Consider the following 18,519-nt stretch of genomic DNA (forward strand, 5'->3'; position numbering starts at 1 on the left):
ATTTTTTTTTTACAGAGACATTAAGAGCTTTTGACAATGTGACAAAGAAAGAAGACCAGAAAGAATTCAGTTTAGGCCAGGTGTAAAATGTATGAGTATGATCTGCCATGGACCAACATCTATTACAACGGTCATCTGTTAAAGAATGTTTTTAAAATTTTGCTTTGGAGAAATTAATTCTATGAACTACTTTAAACTGTATAAGACTCAAACAAGCATAAATAGAGACAGAGTTAATTTTGGCTAAAACATTATTCCACAGCTCCCCATCAATTTCCAGTTGTAACTCCCGCTCCCAGACTCCTTTAAGTGCAAAGAGAGAAGAGGACTGTGAAGATCGAAGCAGCTCCTAGATAGAGGCAATACGGTTATGAGACTTTGAAAGAGAAAATATATCTTCAATTAAAGTTTCCCTTGGCTGCTAGGGGAGAGTTGCCCAGAGTAGAAGGCACGAAAAGATGATTGCAACAAATAAGCGTGTAAGGGGATAGTGTTTTTAATTTAAAATGATGCCAGAACTGTTTCCAGATCTTAAGTGATTAAAGTACAATTGGATTAGTGGTGTATTTAGAGGGGTGTCACAAATTAGGGTAGAAAACTAATGCAGATAGAGAAGATGATGTGCAGGAGTTAGCTTAGATCATACACCAATTAATATCTGAGGAAATACACCATAAATATATTTTCTGGATATTAGCTGCCCAGTAATAGAAAATAAAATTCGGAAGGGCAAGACCCCCATCCCGTTTAGTTCTTTGAAGAATTAACCTTGTAATTCGTGGGGGTTTCCCGGCCCAGACCAGACATATGAGGATATAATGGCATCAAATAATGTATAAAAATGGGAACAGTCTGAAACAGAAAAAGCATATGTGGTATTATAGTCATTCTAATTGATTCAATCCTGAGTGCTAATGATAATGAAAGATTATTCCAATGTTGAAGATCTACTTTAATATTGTCCACTAATTTTGTACAATTTTCTTTATGCAATGACTTGAATGAATCTGATATATGAACCCCCAAATACCAAAAACTGGCAAAGACATATGAAAGGGGAGCATATCCGGGGGAATTTGTTTTGCCAATATATTTATGGGGAAACACTCACTTTTAGCCAGGTTCAACCTGTATGCTGAAATAGAGGCAATATACTGTCCACACAATTAAGAGGATCTAAAACATAAAGCAATAGATCGTCTGCATATAGTGAGACGTGGTGGTTCCTTTCTTCTTTATGAATACCTGTAAATACTGAAGATGATTTTAAGGCTATAGAAAGAGGCTCTATAGCCAAAGCAAAAAGTAAAGGTGAGAGCGGACACCCTTGACGGGTGCCACGAGAAAGCAAGAAATAAGGGAATATTTCAGAGTTAGTCTTCACACAAGCCAAAGGAGCAGAATTCAGCAACCGAATCCATGAGATGAATCTGGATCCGCATCTGACTTTTTGTAAAACCATGAATAAATAATTCCACTCCACCCGGTCAAAAGCTTTCTCTGCATCGAGAGAGATGACCATTTTTGACCATGATGACCAGGATGGAGTAAAGATAACACTACGCAGATTGGACGATAACTGATGGCCCAGTATAAAGCCAGTTTGGTCATCTGATATGATCAATAGGAGATGATTCTCTAAGCATTTGACCAAAACTTTAGCCTGTGAGATTAATTGGGAAGCACACTGATGTCTAAGCTGAGATGCTAAAAGGCGGTCAGCTCTCTCTGTGTTCGTAGTAAGTTGCTTTTGTGTGTTTTAGTAGAAATTCTGCCGTGTTGGTGGTCAATAAGTCAAATTGCATTAGTAATTTTAGCCATTCTGTCTCCAGGACAGGATTTGGTGACCCAGCGTTTAATCTGTCTATCTTTAAAATGTTATCTAATGCTTTAAACGTTTCCAATAGAAGTGAAGGTGATACTGAATCTGTTTTGTTGGTTTAAAAAAAAAAATCAATGTTCTTAGGGATATAATCACAAAATCCCTTGTCAACTAACAGCGAAGTATTGAGCTTCCAGCCTCCCGCATGTCTACATATATTTTGGGGAAAACAGAGGTCTAAACTATGTGGGGCATGATCTGAGATAATTATCGCAGAATAATTTGTGGATTTGACTGAAAGCAAAAGACCTTTATCTATAAAGAAATAATCAATACGTGAGTACATGATGGAAATTTGAAAAGAAAGAAAAGTCTTTTGTAGTTAAATTGAGATAGAGCCAGGAATCTACACACCCCAACTGATCCATTAAAGAAGAGAAGGTCCTAGACATTGACAAAGGAGCCGACGTCTATGGTTGTGAGCGGTCTAGATTTGGGTTAAATGTGCAAGATCCCTGCCAAGATCCCTGCCTAAGATGAGGTGGTGAGTGTGTAAATCTGGGAGGTGGGAATACAGTGTAGCCATAAAAGCAGGATTATCATAATTAGCAGCAAAGACACAACGGGTGTTTGGTACAGAAGTTCTGAAACTATTATAAAGCGCCTGCCCGGATCAGAGAATATATTTTGTAAGACAAATTTTATTAGTTTGTGCATTACAAATGCCTCTAGATTTACTATAAAAATTTGAATGAAAGACTTCAATTCAGGGTTTACGAAATCTAATCTGATCACAAATCCTGAGGTGAGTTTCCTGTAAAAAAGCAATATCTGTGGACAAGTTCTTTAAATGTAAAAACACTCTTGGACTTTTAATGAATTAAATATTCTTACTATAAAATAATTGACCACCACCAGCAGAAAGAATAATTAAGCAATAACATTATTGAATATATTTGTATAATTTTACAGTTTAACAGTAATATCAATAATAATAATAATAATAATAATAATAATAATAATAATAATACAATTCATAACATAATTGTTATTACTCTTAATACTTTTACTTTTATACTGTGAAAAACTACGAATATTTGAAAGAATGAATGAATGATTTTTCCTGCTGGTGGCGATGAGAATGATTTGTAACTGCGCTGTGATAAACCAGGCGTGTAAAACTCTTTAGTATTAAAGTATAAATGTATTATATCTAAAGTATAAACTCTGTTCATGTCTTTATATCGAACCTGCGTTTTATTTTAGACTTTTTTAAAACTATGCTGACGTGTCGCCCTTTTACGTGACCCGGATGTTGATCGACTTGGCTACGTATGTGTGAAATCTCCCTATGAGCGCGCGCCTCTGAGTCTGACCCCGGAAGTGTAATTCTTCGACGTGTACATCTCTCGCATGTTTCCGTGCACTTCCGGGGAAGCAGTCCTGATTCACTCTGCTCTTCATTGCCTCGTTGGCTTAAAATCCACAGCAGTCACACAAGACCATCAGTGGTTCTAAAGGCTTTTTTGTTCTTGTACGGAGTTGTTTTTTTTTTTTACAGAACTCGGTCATGGCCACTTCAGTATCTGCACCGGTCCAGAGCGGCTCGGGGACTCCTTCCACTCCACAGAGAGGGATTGTGAAAATGGTATGAGCATATGGGTGATGTGAAGTTTCTACGCTCTGCACTTTCCTCCTCATGTGTCTGGTTCTTGTGCGTTTGTGTCTGAATGCTGAAAGTTTCGCTCAGATTCTGCAGCTGTTCTTATTTTAAGCGTGAGTTGTCAGTTTTAGCCACATAGTTATTTATCAAGAATTAATAGATCGTTTAAAGATGTTTAATGTGCCTTAAAATTCCCATGTTAGTTTATATGAGATATAATTTGCAAATGTTCTTGTTCAGTATAAGAATTATTTTTATATTTTAGAAACGTTGTTTCAAGCAGTGGTTTGTTTATTTTCTGTGTAACGGTAAAATGATGGGATGTTGCTCCTCACTCTGTTCTCAGGCAGATTACGCCTGTGATTCCACTAACAAGTTCCTCTCAATGCCTCCTGTGTGGCTCAATCTCTCTCAGTCCGTCCGAGATCTTCCCGTGCCCTCCTGTGTAGGGATCAAAGATATAAACTAAACATCATGTGGGCTTACACTTCACTTGACCCAGTCCCTCTTAGTCTGTCTAAGTTCCACTCAGTCTGGCTGAGTTTTTCCCTGGCCCACTCAGCATGTCTGAGATCTTCCCTGGCCCACTCAGCGTGTCCGAGATCTTCCCTGGCCCACTCAGCGTGTCCGAGATCTTCCCTGGCCCACTCAGCGTGTCCGAGATCTTCCCTGGCCCACTCAGCGTGTCCGAGATCCTCCCTGGCCCACTCAGCGTGTCCGAGATCCTCCCTGGCCCACTCAGCGTGTCCGAGATCCTCCCTGGCCCACTCAGCGTGTCCGAGATCCTCCCTGGCCCACTCAGCGTGTCCGAGATCCTCCTGGCCCACTCAGCGTGTCCGAGTTCCTCCTGGCCCACTCAGCGTGTCCGAGTTCCTCCTGGCCCACTCAGCGTGTCCGAGTTCCTCCCTGGCCCACTCAGCGTGTCCGAGTTCCTCCCTGGCCCACTCAGCGTGTCCGAGTTCCTCCCTGGCCCACTCAGCGTGTCCGAGTTCCTCCCTGGCCCACTCAGCGTGTCCGAGTTCCTCCTGGCCCACTCAGCGTGTCCGAGTTCCTCCTGGCCCACTCAGCGTGTCCGAGTTCCTCCTGGCCCACTCAGCGTGTCCGAGTTCCTCCTGGCCCACTCAGCGTGTCCGAGTTCCTCCCTGGCCCACTCAGCGTGTCCGAGTTCCTCCCTGGCCCACTCAGCGTGTCCGAGATCTTCCCTGGCCCTCTCAGGGATCGAAGATATATACTGAACGTCATGTGGGTTACTGTGCTGCTGTTCTTGGCCTGGTCCCTCTCATTTCCGTCAGCCTCTCCCTGTCTCCCCTCCTGTATGCTGTCACAAATCATGTCCAGTCAGTTGAATTGAACACAGTGGACGTGATAATTCAAACAGATAATTAGCACAAACAAGAGGTTTGTCTGGAGAATTTTTTAGCCAAAGGTCAAAACATGTAACCATATGAGTTTAGTTTTTGATTCATAGTAAAACTACAAATGTGTAATTTTTTTATTTTGTTTCCCTGGATAACTGTATGTTGCTTAATGGCAAAAAGAAATTAAATATAGTTCAAATAAATAGCAGTAAAATATGGAGAAACTGAAAGGGTTCTGAATACTATCTGACCTCACTGAAGGTCATCACTGGTCAGGAGTGTTTAGATAATGGGCCACTTTAATTTTCAAGTGAGCAACAACTGTTCTAATATCTACTTTAACAAGTTTGTCTGAAAGTGAATTATAATTCTATATATTTTCTTTTTTTTTAATTCCATTTAGAAGAGTCTGTATGAGAGATCTAGAGTGCATTACATATGAATCACATAAACAGATTATGATAATTACATAAGACATTGTTTTTATATATATAGAGAGAGAGAGAGAGAGAGAGAGAGAGAGAGAGAGAGATAGATATAGATATAGATATAGATATATCTCTATCTATTAATCTCACACACACACACACACACACACACACACACACACACACACACACACACACTGGCCTGGGGTGCATTTTCACTTTTTATTTCACGCAGTTGGACTGCTAAAGTCTGTATTTCAGACCTTTTGGCATCAGTTTTTTTTCCACATTTAATTGTTTTAGTTTAAATGTTCTTTCAATATTTGCATGATATTTTTATTTCCACTACCAGTTGTCTAAGGTAGATCTACTGAAAAGCAGTAACCAAGTCTCTTTTATATTTGTATTATAAATTGCCAGAAGAATCTAAAGAGATTTCTAAATCACAGATTTGTTATTGCAGGAACTAAATCATTCACACTGGCTTCTGATTTTATGCTTTCTTTATAACTAGTTTTATGTTGTTTAATGAGATCAAGATTCTTTAATAATGTGATCATGCTAAAGTTTAATAAGAGTTTGTGGTCTGTTCAGGTCCTCTCTGGATGTGCCATCATTGTAAGAGGCCAGCCACGAGGCGGCCCTCCTCCAGAGCGACAGATCAACTTGAGCAATGTGCGTGCGGGCGCCCTCGCCCGCCGTGCCACCCAGAGCCAGCCTGACACCAAGGACACCCCAGATGAGGTGTGCATGAAATGGCACATTCCAGTTGTAGTCTTAATGTACATAATATACTTACTAATTAAATTTTCAAACTTGGCCAACTGACTCTTCTTTTTGTAGCCATTAGTTTTTGTTTACTGAGCGTTTTGTGTTGTGTGCATTTTGTAGCCCTGGGCTTTTCAGGCTCGCGAGTTCCTGCGCAAAAAGATGATTGGGAAAGAGGTGTGCTTTACAGTGGAAATCAAAACCCAGCAGGGGAGGGAGTACGGAGCAGTGTACCTGGGAAAGGGTAAGGAGCATTTATGAGGGAATGAGGCTTTGTTGCTGATCACTGTTCCTGTACATACTGAGTTAGCAGTTTAATATATACATCTGTGATATACCTTCACTTACTGGTCATTCTTCCAGGCCATTTTCACAGTGGGCCTGCAACAAACAATTATTCTGAATATTGATTACATTGGAAAAATGAAAGTAAAGAAAAATGGCTTTTTGAGTAACTGAAACACACTGCGAATATTGCTCTTTGCTTGCAATTGACAGCACATGGTAATGCTCTGCAGTCACTTTGCTAAATTAAATGTATTAAAATATGACCTGAGAGAATGTTTTCGAGAACAGTCATAAGTGCAGCTTGAGTATTGAATGCGGCAGGTTTAGTGAACATTAGTAAATCTGCACTGTAGTGATTTAGCAGGTGTTTTTAAATGAATTGATGTGCATGCCTTAATGTTAAGCTTAAAAAAATCCAGTTAAATAGGGGTGGAGTGAGAAGAAGGTGGTGATCGGAAAGAGAAGACCGATAGAGGGAAAGAAAGTGGGGAGAGGGATGGAGGGTGCGGGAGGGGGAGAGGGATGGAGGGTGCGGAGGGGAGAGGGATGGAGGGTGAGGGAGGGGAGAGGGATGGAGGGTGAGGGAGGGGAAAGAAGGGTGGAGGTTGAGAGAGGGAGAAGGATGGAGGGTGAGAAGGGTGAGAGAGGGAGAAGGGTGAGAGAGGGAGAAGGGTGGAGGGTGAGGGAGGGGAGAGGATGGAGGTGAGAGGAAGAAGGATGGAGGGTGAGAGGGTGAGAGGAAGAAGGGTGGAGGTGAGAGAGGGAGAAGGGTGAGAGAGGAGAAGGGTGAGAGGGAGAAGGGTGAGAGAGGGAGAAGGGTGGAGGGTGAGAGAGGAGAAGGGTGGAGGGTGAGAGAGGGAGAAGGGTGGAGGTGAGAGAGGAAGAAGGGTGGAGGGTGAGAGAGGAAGAAGGGTGGAGGGTGAGAGAGGAAGAAGGGTGGAGGGTGAGAGAGGGAGAAGGGTGGAGGGTGAGAGAGGGAGAAGGATGGAGGTTGAGAGGAAGAAGGGTGAGAGAGGGAGAAGGGTGGAGGGTGAGAGAGAGGAAGAAGGGTGGAGGGTGAGAAAGGAAGAAGGGTGGAGGGTGAGAGAGGGAGAAGGATGGAGGGTGAGAGAGGAAGAAGGGTGGAGGGTGAGAAGGGTGAGAGGAGAAGGGTGAGAGAGGGAGAAGGATGGAGGGTGAGAGAGGAGAAGGGTGAGAGAGGGTGAGAGAGGAGAAGGGTGAGAGAGGAAGAAGGGTGGAGGGTGAGAGAGGAAGAAGGATGGAGGGTGAGAGGGTGAGAGAGGAAGAAGGGTGGAGGGTGAGAGAGGAGAAGGGTGAGAGAGGAGAAGGGTGAGAGGGAGAAGGGTGGAGGGTGAGAGAGGAAGAATGGTGGAGGGTGAGAGAGGAAGAAGGGTGGAGGGTGAGAGGGAGAAGGATGGAGGGTGAGAGAGGAGAAGGATGGAGGGTGAGAGAGGAGAAGGGTGGAGGGTGAGAGAGGGAGAAGGATGGAGGGTGAGAGAGGAGAAGGATGGAGGGTGAGAGAGGAGAAGGGTGAGAGAGGGAGAAGGGTGGAGGGTGAGAGAGGAAGAAGGGTGGAGGGTGAGAGAGGAAGAAGGGTGGAGGGTGAGAGAGGGAGAAGGATGGAGGGTGAGGGAGAAGGATGGAGGATAAGAGAGGGTGAGAGAAGGGTGGAGGGTGAGGGAGAAGGGTGAAAGATGGAGGGTGAGGGAGAAGGGTGAGGGTGAGAGAGGAAGAATGGTGGAGGGTGAGAGAGGAAGAAGGTGGAGGGTGAGAGAGGGAGAAGGATGGAGGGTGAGAGAGGGAGAAGGATGGAGGGTGAGAGAGGAGAAGGGTGGAGGGTGAGAGAGGAGAAGGATGGAGGGTGAGAGAGGAGAAGGATGGAGGGTGAGAGAGGAGAAGGGTGAGAGGGAGAAGGGTGGAGGGTGAGAGAGGAAGAAGGGTGGAGGGTGAGAGAGGAAGAAGGGTGGAGGGTGAGAGAGGAGAAGGATGGAGGGTGAGAGAGGAAGAAGGGTGAGAGAGGGAGAAGGGTGAAAGAGGGAGAAGGGTGAGAGAGGGTGAAGGGTGAGAGAGGGAGAAGGATGGAGGGTGAGAGAGGAGAAGGATGGAGGGTGAGAGAGGGAGAAGGATGGAGGGTGAGAGAGGAAGAAGGGTGAGAGATGGAGAAGGATGGAGGGTGAGAGAGGAGAAGGTGAGAGGGTGAGAGAGGCAGAAGGGTGAGAGAGGGAGAAGGATGGAGGGTGAGGGAGAAGGATGGAGGTGAGAGGAAGAAGGACGAAGGGTGAGAGAGGGTGAGAGAGTGAGAAGGACGGAGGGTGAGAGAGGGTGAGAGAGTGAGAAGGACGGAGGGTGAGAGAGGGTGAGAGAGGGAGAAGGATGGAGGGTGAGAGAGGGTGAGAAAGGGAGAAGGATGGAGGTGAGAGAGGGTGAGAGAAGGGTGAGAGAGGAGAAGGGTGAGAGAGGGAGAAGGGTGGAGGGTGAGAAAGGGAGAAGGGTGGAGGGTGAGAAAGGGAGAAGGGTGGAGGGTGAGAAAGGGTAAGAGAAGGGTGAGAGAGGGTGAAGGGTGAGAGAGGGTGAAGGATGGAGGGTGAGAGAGGGTGAAGGATGGAGGGTGAGAGAGGAGAAGGATGGAGGATAAGAGAGGTGAGAGAGGGAGAAGGATGGAGGGTGAGAGGGAGAAGGATGGAGGGTGAGAGAGGGTAAGAGAAGGGTGAGAGAGGTGAAGGGTGAGAGAGGGTGAAGGGTGAGAGAGGGTGAAGGATGGAGGGTGAGAGGGAGAAGGGTGAGAGAGGAGAAGGATGGAGGATAAGAGAGGGTGAGAGAGGAGAAGGATGGAGGGTGAGAGAGGAGAAGGATGGAGGGTGAGAGAGGGTAAGAGGAGGGTGAAGGGTGAGAGAGGGTGAAGGGTGGAGGGTGAGAGAGGGTGAGAGAGGAGAAGGATGGAGGGTGAGAGAGGAGAAGGGTGAGAGAAGGTTGAGAAAGGGTGAAGTGTGAGAGAGAGTGAAGGGTGGAGGGTGAGAGAGGAGAAGGATGGAGGGTGAGAGAGGGTAAGAGAAGGGTGAGAGGGTGAAGGGTGAGAGAGGGTGAAGGATGGAGGGTGAGAAAGGGAGAAGGGTGAGAGGGAGAAGGATGGAGGATAAGAGAGGTGAGAGAGGTGAGAGAGGGAGAAGGATGGAGGGTGAGAGAGGGAGAAGGATGGAGGGTGAGAGAGGGAGAAGGATGGAGGGTGAGAGAGGGAGAAGGGTGAGAGAGGGTAAGAGAAGGGTGAGAGGGAGAAGGGTGAGGGTGAGAGAGGTGAAGGATGGAGGGTGAGAGAGGGTGAGAAAGGGTGAGAGGGTGAGAGATGGAGAAGGATGGAGGGTGAGAGAGGGAGAAGGGTGAGAGAAGGTGAAGGGTGAGAAAGGGTGAAGGGTGAGAGGAGAAGGGTGGAGGGTGAGAGAGGGAGAAGGATGGAGGGTGAGAGAGGGTAAGAGAAGGGTGAGAGGGTGAAGGGTGAGAGGGTGAAGGATGGAGGGTGAGAAAGGGAGAAGGGTGAGAGAGGAGAAGGATGGAGGGTGAGAGAGGGTAAGAGAAGGGTGAGAGGGTGAAGGGTGAGAGAGGGTGAAGGGTGGAGGGTGAGAGAGGGTGAGAGAAGGGTAATAGGGGTGAGAGAGGGAGAAGGATGGAGGGTGAGAGAGGAGAAGGGTGAGAGAAGGGTGAAGGGTGAGAGGGTGAAGTGTGAGAGAGGGTGAAGGGTGGAGGGTGAGAGAGGAGAAGGATGGAGGGTGAGAGAAGGGTGAAGGGTGAGAAAGGGGAAGTGTGAGAGGGTGAAGGGTGGAGGGTGAGAGGGTGAAAGGTGGAGGGTGAGAGAGGGTGAAAGGTGGAGGGTGAGAGGGTGAAGGGTGAGAGAGGGTAAGAGAGGGTGAAGGGTGGAGGTGAGAGAGGTGAAGGGTGGAGGGTGAGAGAGGGTGAAGGATGGAGGGTGAGAGAGGTGGAGAGGAGAGAGGTGGAGGGTGAGAGGGAGAAGGCTGGAGGGTGAGAGAGGGAGAAGGGTGAGAGGATGAGAGAAGGATGGAGGGTGAGAGGGTGAGAGAAGGATGGAGGGTGAGTGTGTGAGAGAAGGATGGAGGGTGAGAGTGTGAGAGAAGGATGGAGGGTGAGAGAGGGTGAGAGAAGGGTGAAAGGTAAGAAAGGGTGAAGGGTGAGAGAGGTGGAGGGTGAGAGAGGAGAAGGGTGAAGGGTGAGAGAGGGTGGAGGGTGAGAGAGGAGAAGGGTGGAGGGTGAGAGAGGGAGAAGGGTGGAGGGTGAGAGAGGTGAAGGATGGAGGGTGAGAGAGGTGAAGGGTGAGAGAGGGAGAAGGGTGGAGGGTGAGAGAGGAGAAGGGTGGAGGGTGAGAGAGGGAGAAGGGTGGAGAGGGAGAAGGGTGGAGGGTGAGAGAGGAGAAGGGTGGAGGGTGAGAGAGGGAGAAGGGTGGAGGGTAAGAGAGGGAGAAGGGTGGAGGGTGAGAGAGGGTGAAGGGTGAGAGAGGAGAAGGGTGGAGGGTAATAGAGGGAGGAGGGTGGGAGAAGGGTGAGAGGGTGAGAGAGGGAGGAGGGTGAGAAGGAGAAGGCTGGAGGGTGAGAGAGGAGAAGGTGAGAGGATAAGAGAAGGATGGAGGGTGAGAGAAGGATGGCGGGTGAGAGGGTGAGAGAAGGATGAAGGGTGAGAGTGTGAGAAGGATGGAGGGTGAGAGAGGAGAAGGGTGAGAGTGTGAGAGAAGGATGAAGGGTGAGCGTGTGAGAAGGATGGAGGGTGAGAGAGGAGAAGGGTGAGAGTGTGAGAGAAGGATGGAGGGTGAGCGAGGGAGAAGGGTGAGAGAGTGAGAGAAGGATGAAGGGTGAGCGAGGGAGAATGGTGAGAGGGTGAGAGAAGGATGGAGGGTGAGAGAGGTTAGAACTTTTAAATAATAGAGTACTAGTGTTAAATAGTGCATGTTAATAAAAAAAAGGGTGAAAAAAGTTTGTACAATAGGATCCTTGTTGGTGCATGTAGGTTGTAGGATGGAGGAAACAAACAAAGTGTGTTACATCAGAATAGTTACTTTGCACGGACACCATTCTTTGTATTTTCATTGTTTTCAATTTACAGTTTGTGATTTGATCCTCAGACACATCAGGAGAGAACATTGCTGAATCGCTGGTTGCTGAGGGTCTTGCCACAGTCCGCAGAGAGGGTATTAGAGGCACAAAGTAAGGCGTGTGTTTTGTTCCAGATTATTTATATATATTAGGGATGCACCAAATATTCGGCCACCGAAAATTTTCGGCCGAAAATGGCCCAGAAGTGCATTTTCGGTTTTCGGCCGAAAGACTTTGATCACCGAAAAAACGCGGCCAAAACAGTTTGTTGCCGAAATTTCGTCTGCAAAGACTTTCTCCACGTCGGGTTTAATTCATCACCTGGAATCCAAACATTCCGATCGCTATGCTGAATATGAGAATAATACGGCACAGAAAAGCAAAACCCATCCGAGCACGCGCACTCCGTCTGTGGTGGACGTTTTTGAAAAGGCAGGAAGTTTCCCAGTGATATTGTTGTATTGTATCTTTAAGCAGTTGCACTTGTTCTGAATGCACTTTGTTTTTATGAAAGAACATATTTAATTGTACAACCTTTCAGCAGGCCAGAGGGCCTGTACATTATTATTTAATGTACACATGAGTGCATTTAAGTTAAACATTTAAGACTAAATTTTAATTTATTTTATCCTGTGCATTGTTGCAATGTGCTATAAATAAATATTTTCATAATTTGTAATTGATTTATTCTTAATTCTTTTAATATTAATTTATGCAATTGAAATGCCTTGATTTTAGTAAGGTTAGTACACAGTCATGTAGTGCAGAATGATGTCATTAAGTATAGATATTAATATTCCAGATCACTTTTTCAGTCCAGATCACTATAAAATGTAGTGTCTACTTTAACGATGTAAAAACATTCTATTATAAACATTTATAATAGAAAGATTTGTCCCTTTATTTAGATTAACTTTGGGTCCTATGGTGTTTGCTATAGAACTATATTGTTATATAATATTGGCTGTTACCCAAAGTGTGTGTTGTGTGTTTGTGTGTGTGTGTGTGTGTGTATGCCAGTCCTGAGCAGGCCAGACTGTGTGATTTGGAGGACCAGGCAAAAGCAGCTAAAAAAGGCCTGTGGTCTGAGGGTGGAGGTGCTCACACAATTCGAGATCTCAAATACAGCATTGAGAATCCCCGCAATTTTGTGGACTCCTCACACCAGAAACCAGTAAATGGTGAGTCACTGGTTCCTTTTTTTAGTGCCAGACTCATTGGGGATGGAAGTTTATCACCATTGGACAGTCCTTTTGTATCTCTTTGGAGCGGCCGTGTCCTCTCTGCTGGAAACAACCTGAGCAACCAGCCAAAAATGATCTAATACCAAAATGTAAACAGGTGTAGGTACATGTCATTAGGTTTTCACAGAAATATAAACTAAAATATATTCTGGTGTGTTCCTCTGTGATATATCTATTCCTCTTTGTGATTTCCTCTTTGTTCAACAGACAGGAGGTTCTGAACTCTCAAGTCTGAGTTTTTCAACAAATTCATTCAACATTCAGAACAATATTAAATAGCTACTTTTAATATCACTTATTTAATGATTTTGTCATAAAAAGATCACCCACTATGAATTATTTTTGCAATTAGTTCATATCAATAATTTTGTTTTAATTAATTGATCTGGTCTTTTAAAGATAAAAAAAACCAAGTATTTGTCTGTTTTATTTGCAGCATTTTGATCAGTTAAAACTAACACAGGAAAACACAACTCTTAACAGGGTTTAATTAAATAACAATTAAATAAGATGTCACCAACTTCTATAGAACATTGCTGCTATTTATCAGATAAAGCATTAGAATATTGAGATGTTTCCATCAACTAGAAGACTAACACAAGGTGCCTGAATTCGTTAGCTGCACACTTGCATTTCAAGCCCTGATTATAATCAGAGAAATTCCAAAAATTTTAATCCACTCACTGAAAAACTCCAATAATGTAATATGCAAGTTATTACATAATATTTAATGTAATAACTAGTTATTGCTAATAAACAAAGACTTTCACCACAGTTCAGTTTCAGATGTAGGCAGTTTATCAAATACAATCTTACATGAACTTCACTGCAAACCAGATCACACTTATTATTTATCATGTTAGTATTCCTTAATTGATTCCTTAATTTGCAAACTTTTTCACCTGTGAGGTTTATTTTATTTTTTTTAAAGCATAAATTTGCTGTTGGTGGTTCTTTTACTATGAAATGCTTAGTCATCAATAACTTGTCTTTTTGCTTTCCCTCTTTCACACTAGCAATTATTGAACATGTCCGTGACGGTAGTGTTGTGCGAGCTCTCCTGCTGCCTGATTACTACCTCGTCACTGTGATGCTGTCTGGAATCAAAGTGAGTATAAATATTTAAGTGTGATAGTCACATCAATTTCATGTACTGTGAGTGGAACTAACTATACTGTTATTAACGCTATTTGGCAATTCAATAAACTTTCAGTGCAAAAATCCAATCTTTTAATTTGGATATGAATAAATGCATGTATGTCAGAGGGAAGTTCAGCTTCATAAATGTTTCTATATCTGACTGGATAATTGCATGTGTGGATATAGAAATCTCCAATTTTCAAAATATCTTCAAAATATCAAATTTTTTCGATATTCCAGAGTGCAAAGTTTGATTAGAAAATAATACGAAATGGAATCTGCACTAAAACTTGGGAGAGAAGCTGCAGAAAGGCCAATATCATGTTGAGGGAGCTGCAGAGCTCAGTGGCTGGGAGAGGCATAATGGTGCACCAGTCAACCATATCAGGAGCACTGCATAACTCTGGCCTGTATGGGAAAGAGGCAGGAGAGAAGCCTTTACTCAAAAAGTGCCATCTGATATTGCACGACAGCAGTGCCCTATATATAAGTGCACACACATTGTGCTTTCTAACACTTTAATATGATGCCTTTCTTTGCTTTTCAGTGGTCTGTGTAAAGATGGGGCAAGATTTCTCCAATCAGAATAGAAATGTGTCATAGCTTATTTTTGTTTCATATTTTTTAGTGTCCAACATTCAGGAGGGAAGCTGATGGAACAGAGTCACCAGAACCATTTGCAGCAGAGGCAAAATTCTTCACTGAGTCCCGTCTGCTGCAGAGAGATGTGCAGATCATTCTGGAGTCTTGTCCAAACCAGATCATCCTGGGTACCATCCTTCACCCGGTATAACAAACCTCTCTCTTCTCTTTTAGTCTTTACCTCATTTATTTTGGTTTCAGTGTTGAAGTGTTAGACACGTAATGAACACTGGTTCTAAAAAATCATCTAAAATCAGCCACATATCAAACGGTACACATCTTTTCAGGTCCACTTTGTTCATTCACATCCCACAGTAATGGAGCCATTTTCTCCTTTTCTCTTCTTACCTTTTACATATGCTACTGGTACACATTATAGTGTTCTGCTTCACAGCTGCTAGTAGTCTGCTTGTCTATTGTATGGCAATTTGTGCTTTTGTAAATCATTAGTTTTTTCATGGTGGAAAGCTGTAAGGGTGCCATCCTATAATCTTTTACCACTCATTTCTATGAGGAGCGTGTGTTTTATGTTTTTTAAAGCTGCTTTTATCTTTTAGTATCATAAAAGCAGCTTTAGCTGAACACCAGCCAACCAATCACCTCAGTTTATAGCTGGTATTATCACAGAAAATAGTGATTTTTATTTGATGTTCTATCATGTAGCAAAATGAAATGGCTAATTCTTTCTGGTGTTAGTCACTAGGGGGTGTGTCTGAGTGAAAGCTAACATCAGAAAGTGAAAAGCATTTCACAGTTTTCCATTAAACCAGATTTTTCCCAGACTTCAACTGATTTGAGATAAAAGGACTGATTTTTGTTACCATTAGTCGCCCAATGCAGTAATAGAATTACACATATTTACGAAATTAAGCAAAATGATACTATATGCTGTTTATTTTACTCACATTTTGTCAATGTTGAATTTCTCATCTAAAAAAAACTCATATTGTGATTCATTGTGTGTCCTGCAGAATGGGAACATCACAGAGCTGTTGCTGAAAGAAGGCTTTGCTCGCTGTGTGGACTGGTCCATGGCTGTGTATACCCAGGGAGCAGAGAAACTGCGGGCAGCTGAACGGTCAGTCTGTTGGACTCTGCCCTAGTAGATGATACTCAGCAGTTACTTACATTTATTAGATCCTGTTAATCATCAATGTAAAACAGAATCAGGCATTATATAAAATAGTAAAGATGTTTATTCAGCAGAACTGCCTATTAAAAGTACATTTCTAGAAGTGCCACAACTGTACAGATTATGGGGAAAAAGCTGTGATGCAGTTGCTGACCGCTTGAATCAGTCGGTGCAAAAAATGGTTCTTTTAATACTGCTGTCTCCTAGTAACAGGAAGTCACGTGTCGTAATGGGAGATTTGGGAATCCAGCTTTTAGTGCTTCTAGTTGAACTAAAACCTTTAGTTTGGGATTTTCTTTTCTTTTCTTTTTTCAAATAATTCAAATTATTAACTTAAAACGGTAGGACAAGATATTTAACTTTGTTTTTATGACATTAATACCGTATTTTCCGGACTATAAGCCGCTACTTTTTCCCCACGCTTGGAACCCTGTGGCTTAAACAATGAAGCGGCTAATTTACGGATTTCACAAGCTTCCCACCGCTAAAAAAATGAGCCCCATAACATTAAACCAATGAAATTGCAGAACGGGTTCAGGTAACCCAAAGAAATTCTTTATATTAAAGCGCGCACGCTCCCAATGAATCGGGCCGCACCACATCATAAATATGGATGAGGTTCCTCTGACGTTTGACCTGCTGTTCACTCGGACTGTCTACAGGAAATGCAAATCATTCGTCACGCTGAAAACAACCGGGCATGAAAAAACACACTTCACCTGTGTTCTGAGCTGCACGCCATCGAGAGAAAGGAAATAGTTGTGAAAGGAAGGAGGAAGACAGTGAACAATTGACTTTCTTGGTAGGCTTCTGTTTAGATACAAGCCGTGTAACAGACACTGTCTTTCGTTAAAGCCTGTGTAAAGTTCATTAGTTTCAGTGTAGACACCTGCGGCTTATTTATGTTAAAAATAAAAATCTTTGTACAATTCGGTGGGTGCGGCTTATATTTGGGTACGCTTTATAGTCAGGAAATTACAGTAGTTTCTAAGGTTCTTTCTTGTAGACACTTTATTTGTAGTACTTGCACATTTATGCAGTTATAAAACCAGCAGTGTAACATCAGCACAGCACAGACAGTGTGTGTCACCCAGATAAGGATGGTTTCACTTTTCAGCCTGAAACTCAGGGCTTCTCTGTCGTACAGGGCTTCTCTGTCCTTTTTGCCCCCGTGGTCACTGGCTCGCTCAATAGGGCTCTAAAACTAATCAGGACAAATTCCTGACATTAAAATTTATATTTATTGAATTGATTTATGACATGCAGCCAGGATGTTAGTGCAAGATCGGCTGGTTTGAGTTTTTACAGAAGCTCTTTAGAAATGACTCCGTGGTACTTGAGTGTATCTTTGCATGCACCCACAGCCAACTGCAGCGGCAGCAAAGGATCTGCTCAGATGTGTTATAGAGTATTTGCATAAAGTCGAAGAAGCACTCATTCATACCTGGCCTTCTCAGACAAGTGACCTTGAGTGTGTGTGTGTATGTGTGTGTATATATATATATATATATATATATATATATATATATATATATATATATATATATATATATATACACACATATATATGTGTGTGTATATATATATATATATATATATATATATATATACACATATATATATGTGTGTATATATATATATATATATATATATATATATATATATATATATATATATATATATATATATATATATATATATATAGACACACACACACACACACACACACACACACACACACACACACACACCGTATTTTTCGGACTATAAGACGCTACTTTTTTCCAACGTTTTGAACCCCGCGGCTTAAACAATGAAGCAGCTAATATATGAAAATGTTCCTGGGTTTTTCCCGGTTTCACAAACTTCAAGCCAAAAAACTGAGCGACATAACATTAGACCAATGAAATTTCCGAACGGAAACGAAAAAACGCACCTCACCTGTGTTCTGAGCTGCACGGCACCGGGAGAAAAAACTTCCACCGGTGGCGCACGACGATGACAAAAGAGTGTAAAAACGATAAGTGGAGGCGGAGGGAAAACTAGTTTTTTACTATCACTCCTGTACACTACGTATCCCTAAGCTTTACAATTTTACTTTTTCTTCTTTGCTTATCTTAATTTTCGTCACAATCTGGCTTCACTTTTCCATCTAGCAGTGGCGTCTGGAGCTCCTACCTCAATTTTTTGCTCGCGTAACAAAGCAAAAAAATCAACCGAGTGACCGCTCGTGCATTAATGCACTCGTAGGTCAAGGTACCACTGTAGTTGTGAAAGGAAGGAGGAAGACAGTGAACAATGACTTACTTGCTCGCTAACTCCAGTTGCATATAAGCACAGACAGGTTTCCAAAACTCGTGCTTTTTTATTTTTCTTGGCAACAGCGTTATTGGTTAGTTAAAGAAACCTAGAAATGAGCATCAGAAAATAATAAGGACATAATCCTCGGTCTCCACACATGCAGTAATAGCGGAAGAATGCAGTGGCAGGCTATTTCCAAAATACCGCTATGCTCCTTAAAGAAGCGCAACATATTGCATTTAGTGTCTTTCGTTAAAGCCTGTGTAAAGGTAATTAGTTTCAATGTAGACAGGTGCGGCTTATTTATGTTAAAAATAAAAATCTTTGTCAAATGCGGCTTATATAAGGGTGTGCTTAATAGTCCGTAAATAACAGTATATTAATATTGGGTCATATTCTGTTTTCTGGTAGCTATAAATCCTTTTGCTGTTTTGTTGTTAGTTTGATCATCAGGGAAAAATTAAAATGTACTTTAAAATTGTTACATGTTTAATCTTAAACAAAAAGGTCAACTAAACTGAGGAGCCGTGCTGATCATGCAGGAGGCTGATGATGTGCTGGTTAGGACTTTACAGCTATGGGCTTGTTTGTATAGAGTATTGGTTTATTTTCTCAGAATAGATTTTTGAATTGGTGTTTG

General features: G+C 43.0%; 1 protein-coding gene across 1 annotated transcript in view; it reads left to right on the forward strand.

Annotated features, from left to right (window-relative positions):
* The first annotated feature begins 3,208 nt into the window (after window positions 1–3,208).
* snd1 (staphylococcal nuclease and tudor domain containing 1) overlaps window positions 3,209–18,519 on the forward strand; it is an 86,282-nt gene continuing 70,971 nt past the window's right edge. The window contains exons 1-8 of the mRNA XM_046874422.1: window positions 3,209–3,470; window positions 5,866–6,015; window positions 6,163–6,283; window positions 11,450–11,531; window positions 12,441–12,601; window positions 13,681–13,772; window positions 14,433–14,591; window positions 15,418–15,524. Of these exons, the coding sequence (XP_046730378.1) occupies window positions 3,393–3,470; window positions 5,866–6,015; window positions 6,163–6,283; window positions 11,450–11,531; window positions 12,441–12,601; window positions 13,681–13,772; window positions 14,433–14,591; window positions 15,418–15,524 (950 nt within the window). The 5' untranslated portion in view covers window positions 3,209–3,392. The remainder of the gene's footprint in view (window positions 3,471–5,865; window positions 6,016–6,162; window positions 6,284–11,449; window positions 11,532–12,440; window positions 12,602–13,680; window positions 13,773–14,432; window positions 14,592–15,417; window positions 15,525–18,519) is intronic.

The sequence above is a fragment of the Silurus meridionalis genome, chromosome 18 (assembly GCF_014805685.1).
Source record: "Silurus meridionalis isolate SWU-2019-XX chromosome 18, ASM1480568v1, whole genome shotgun sequence".
NCBI lineage: Eukaryota > Metazoa > Chordata > Actinopteri > Siluriformes > Siluridae > Silurus > Silurus meridionalis.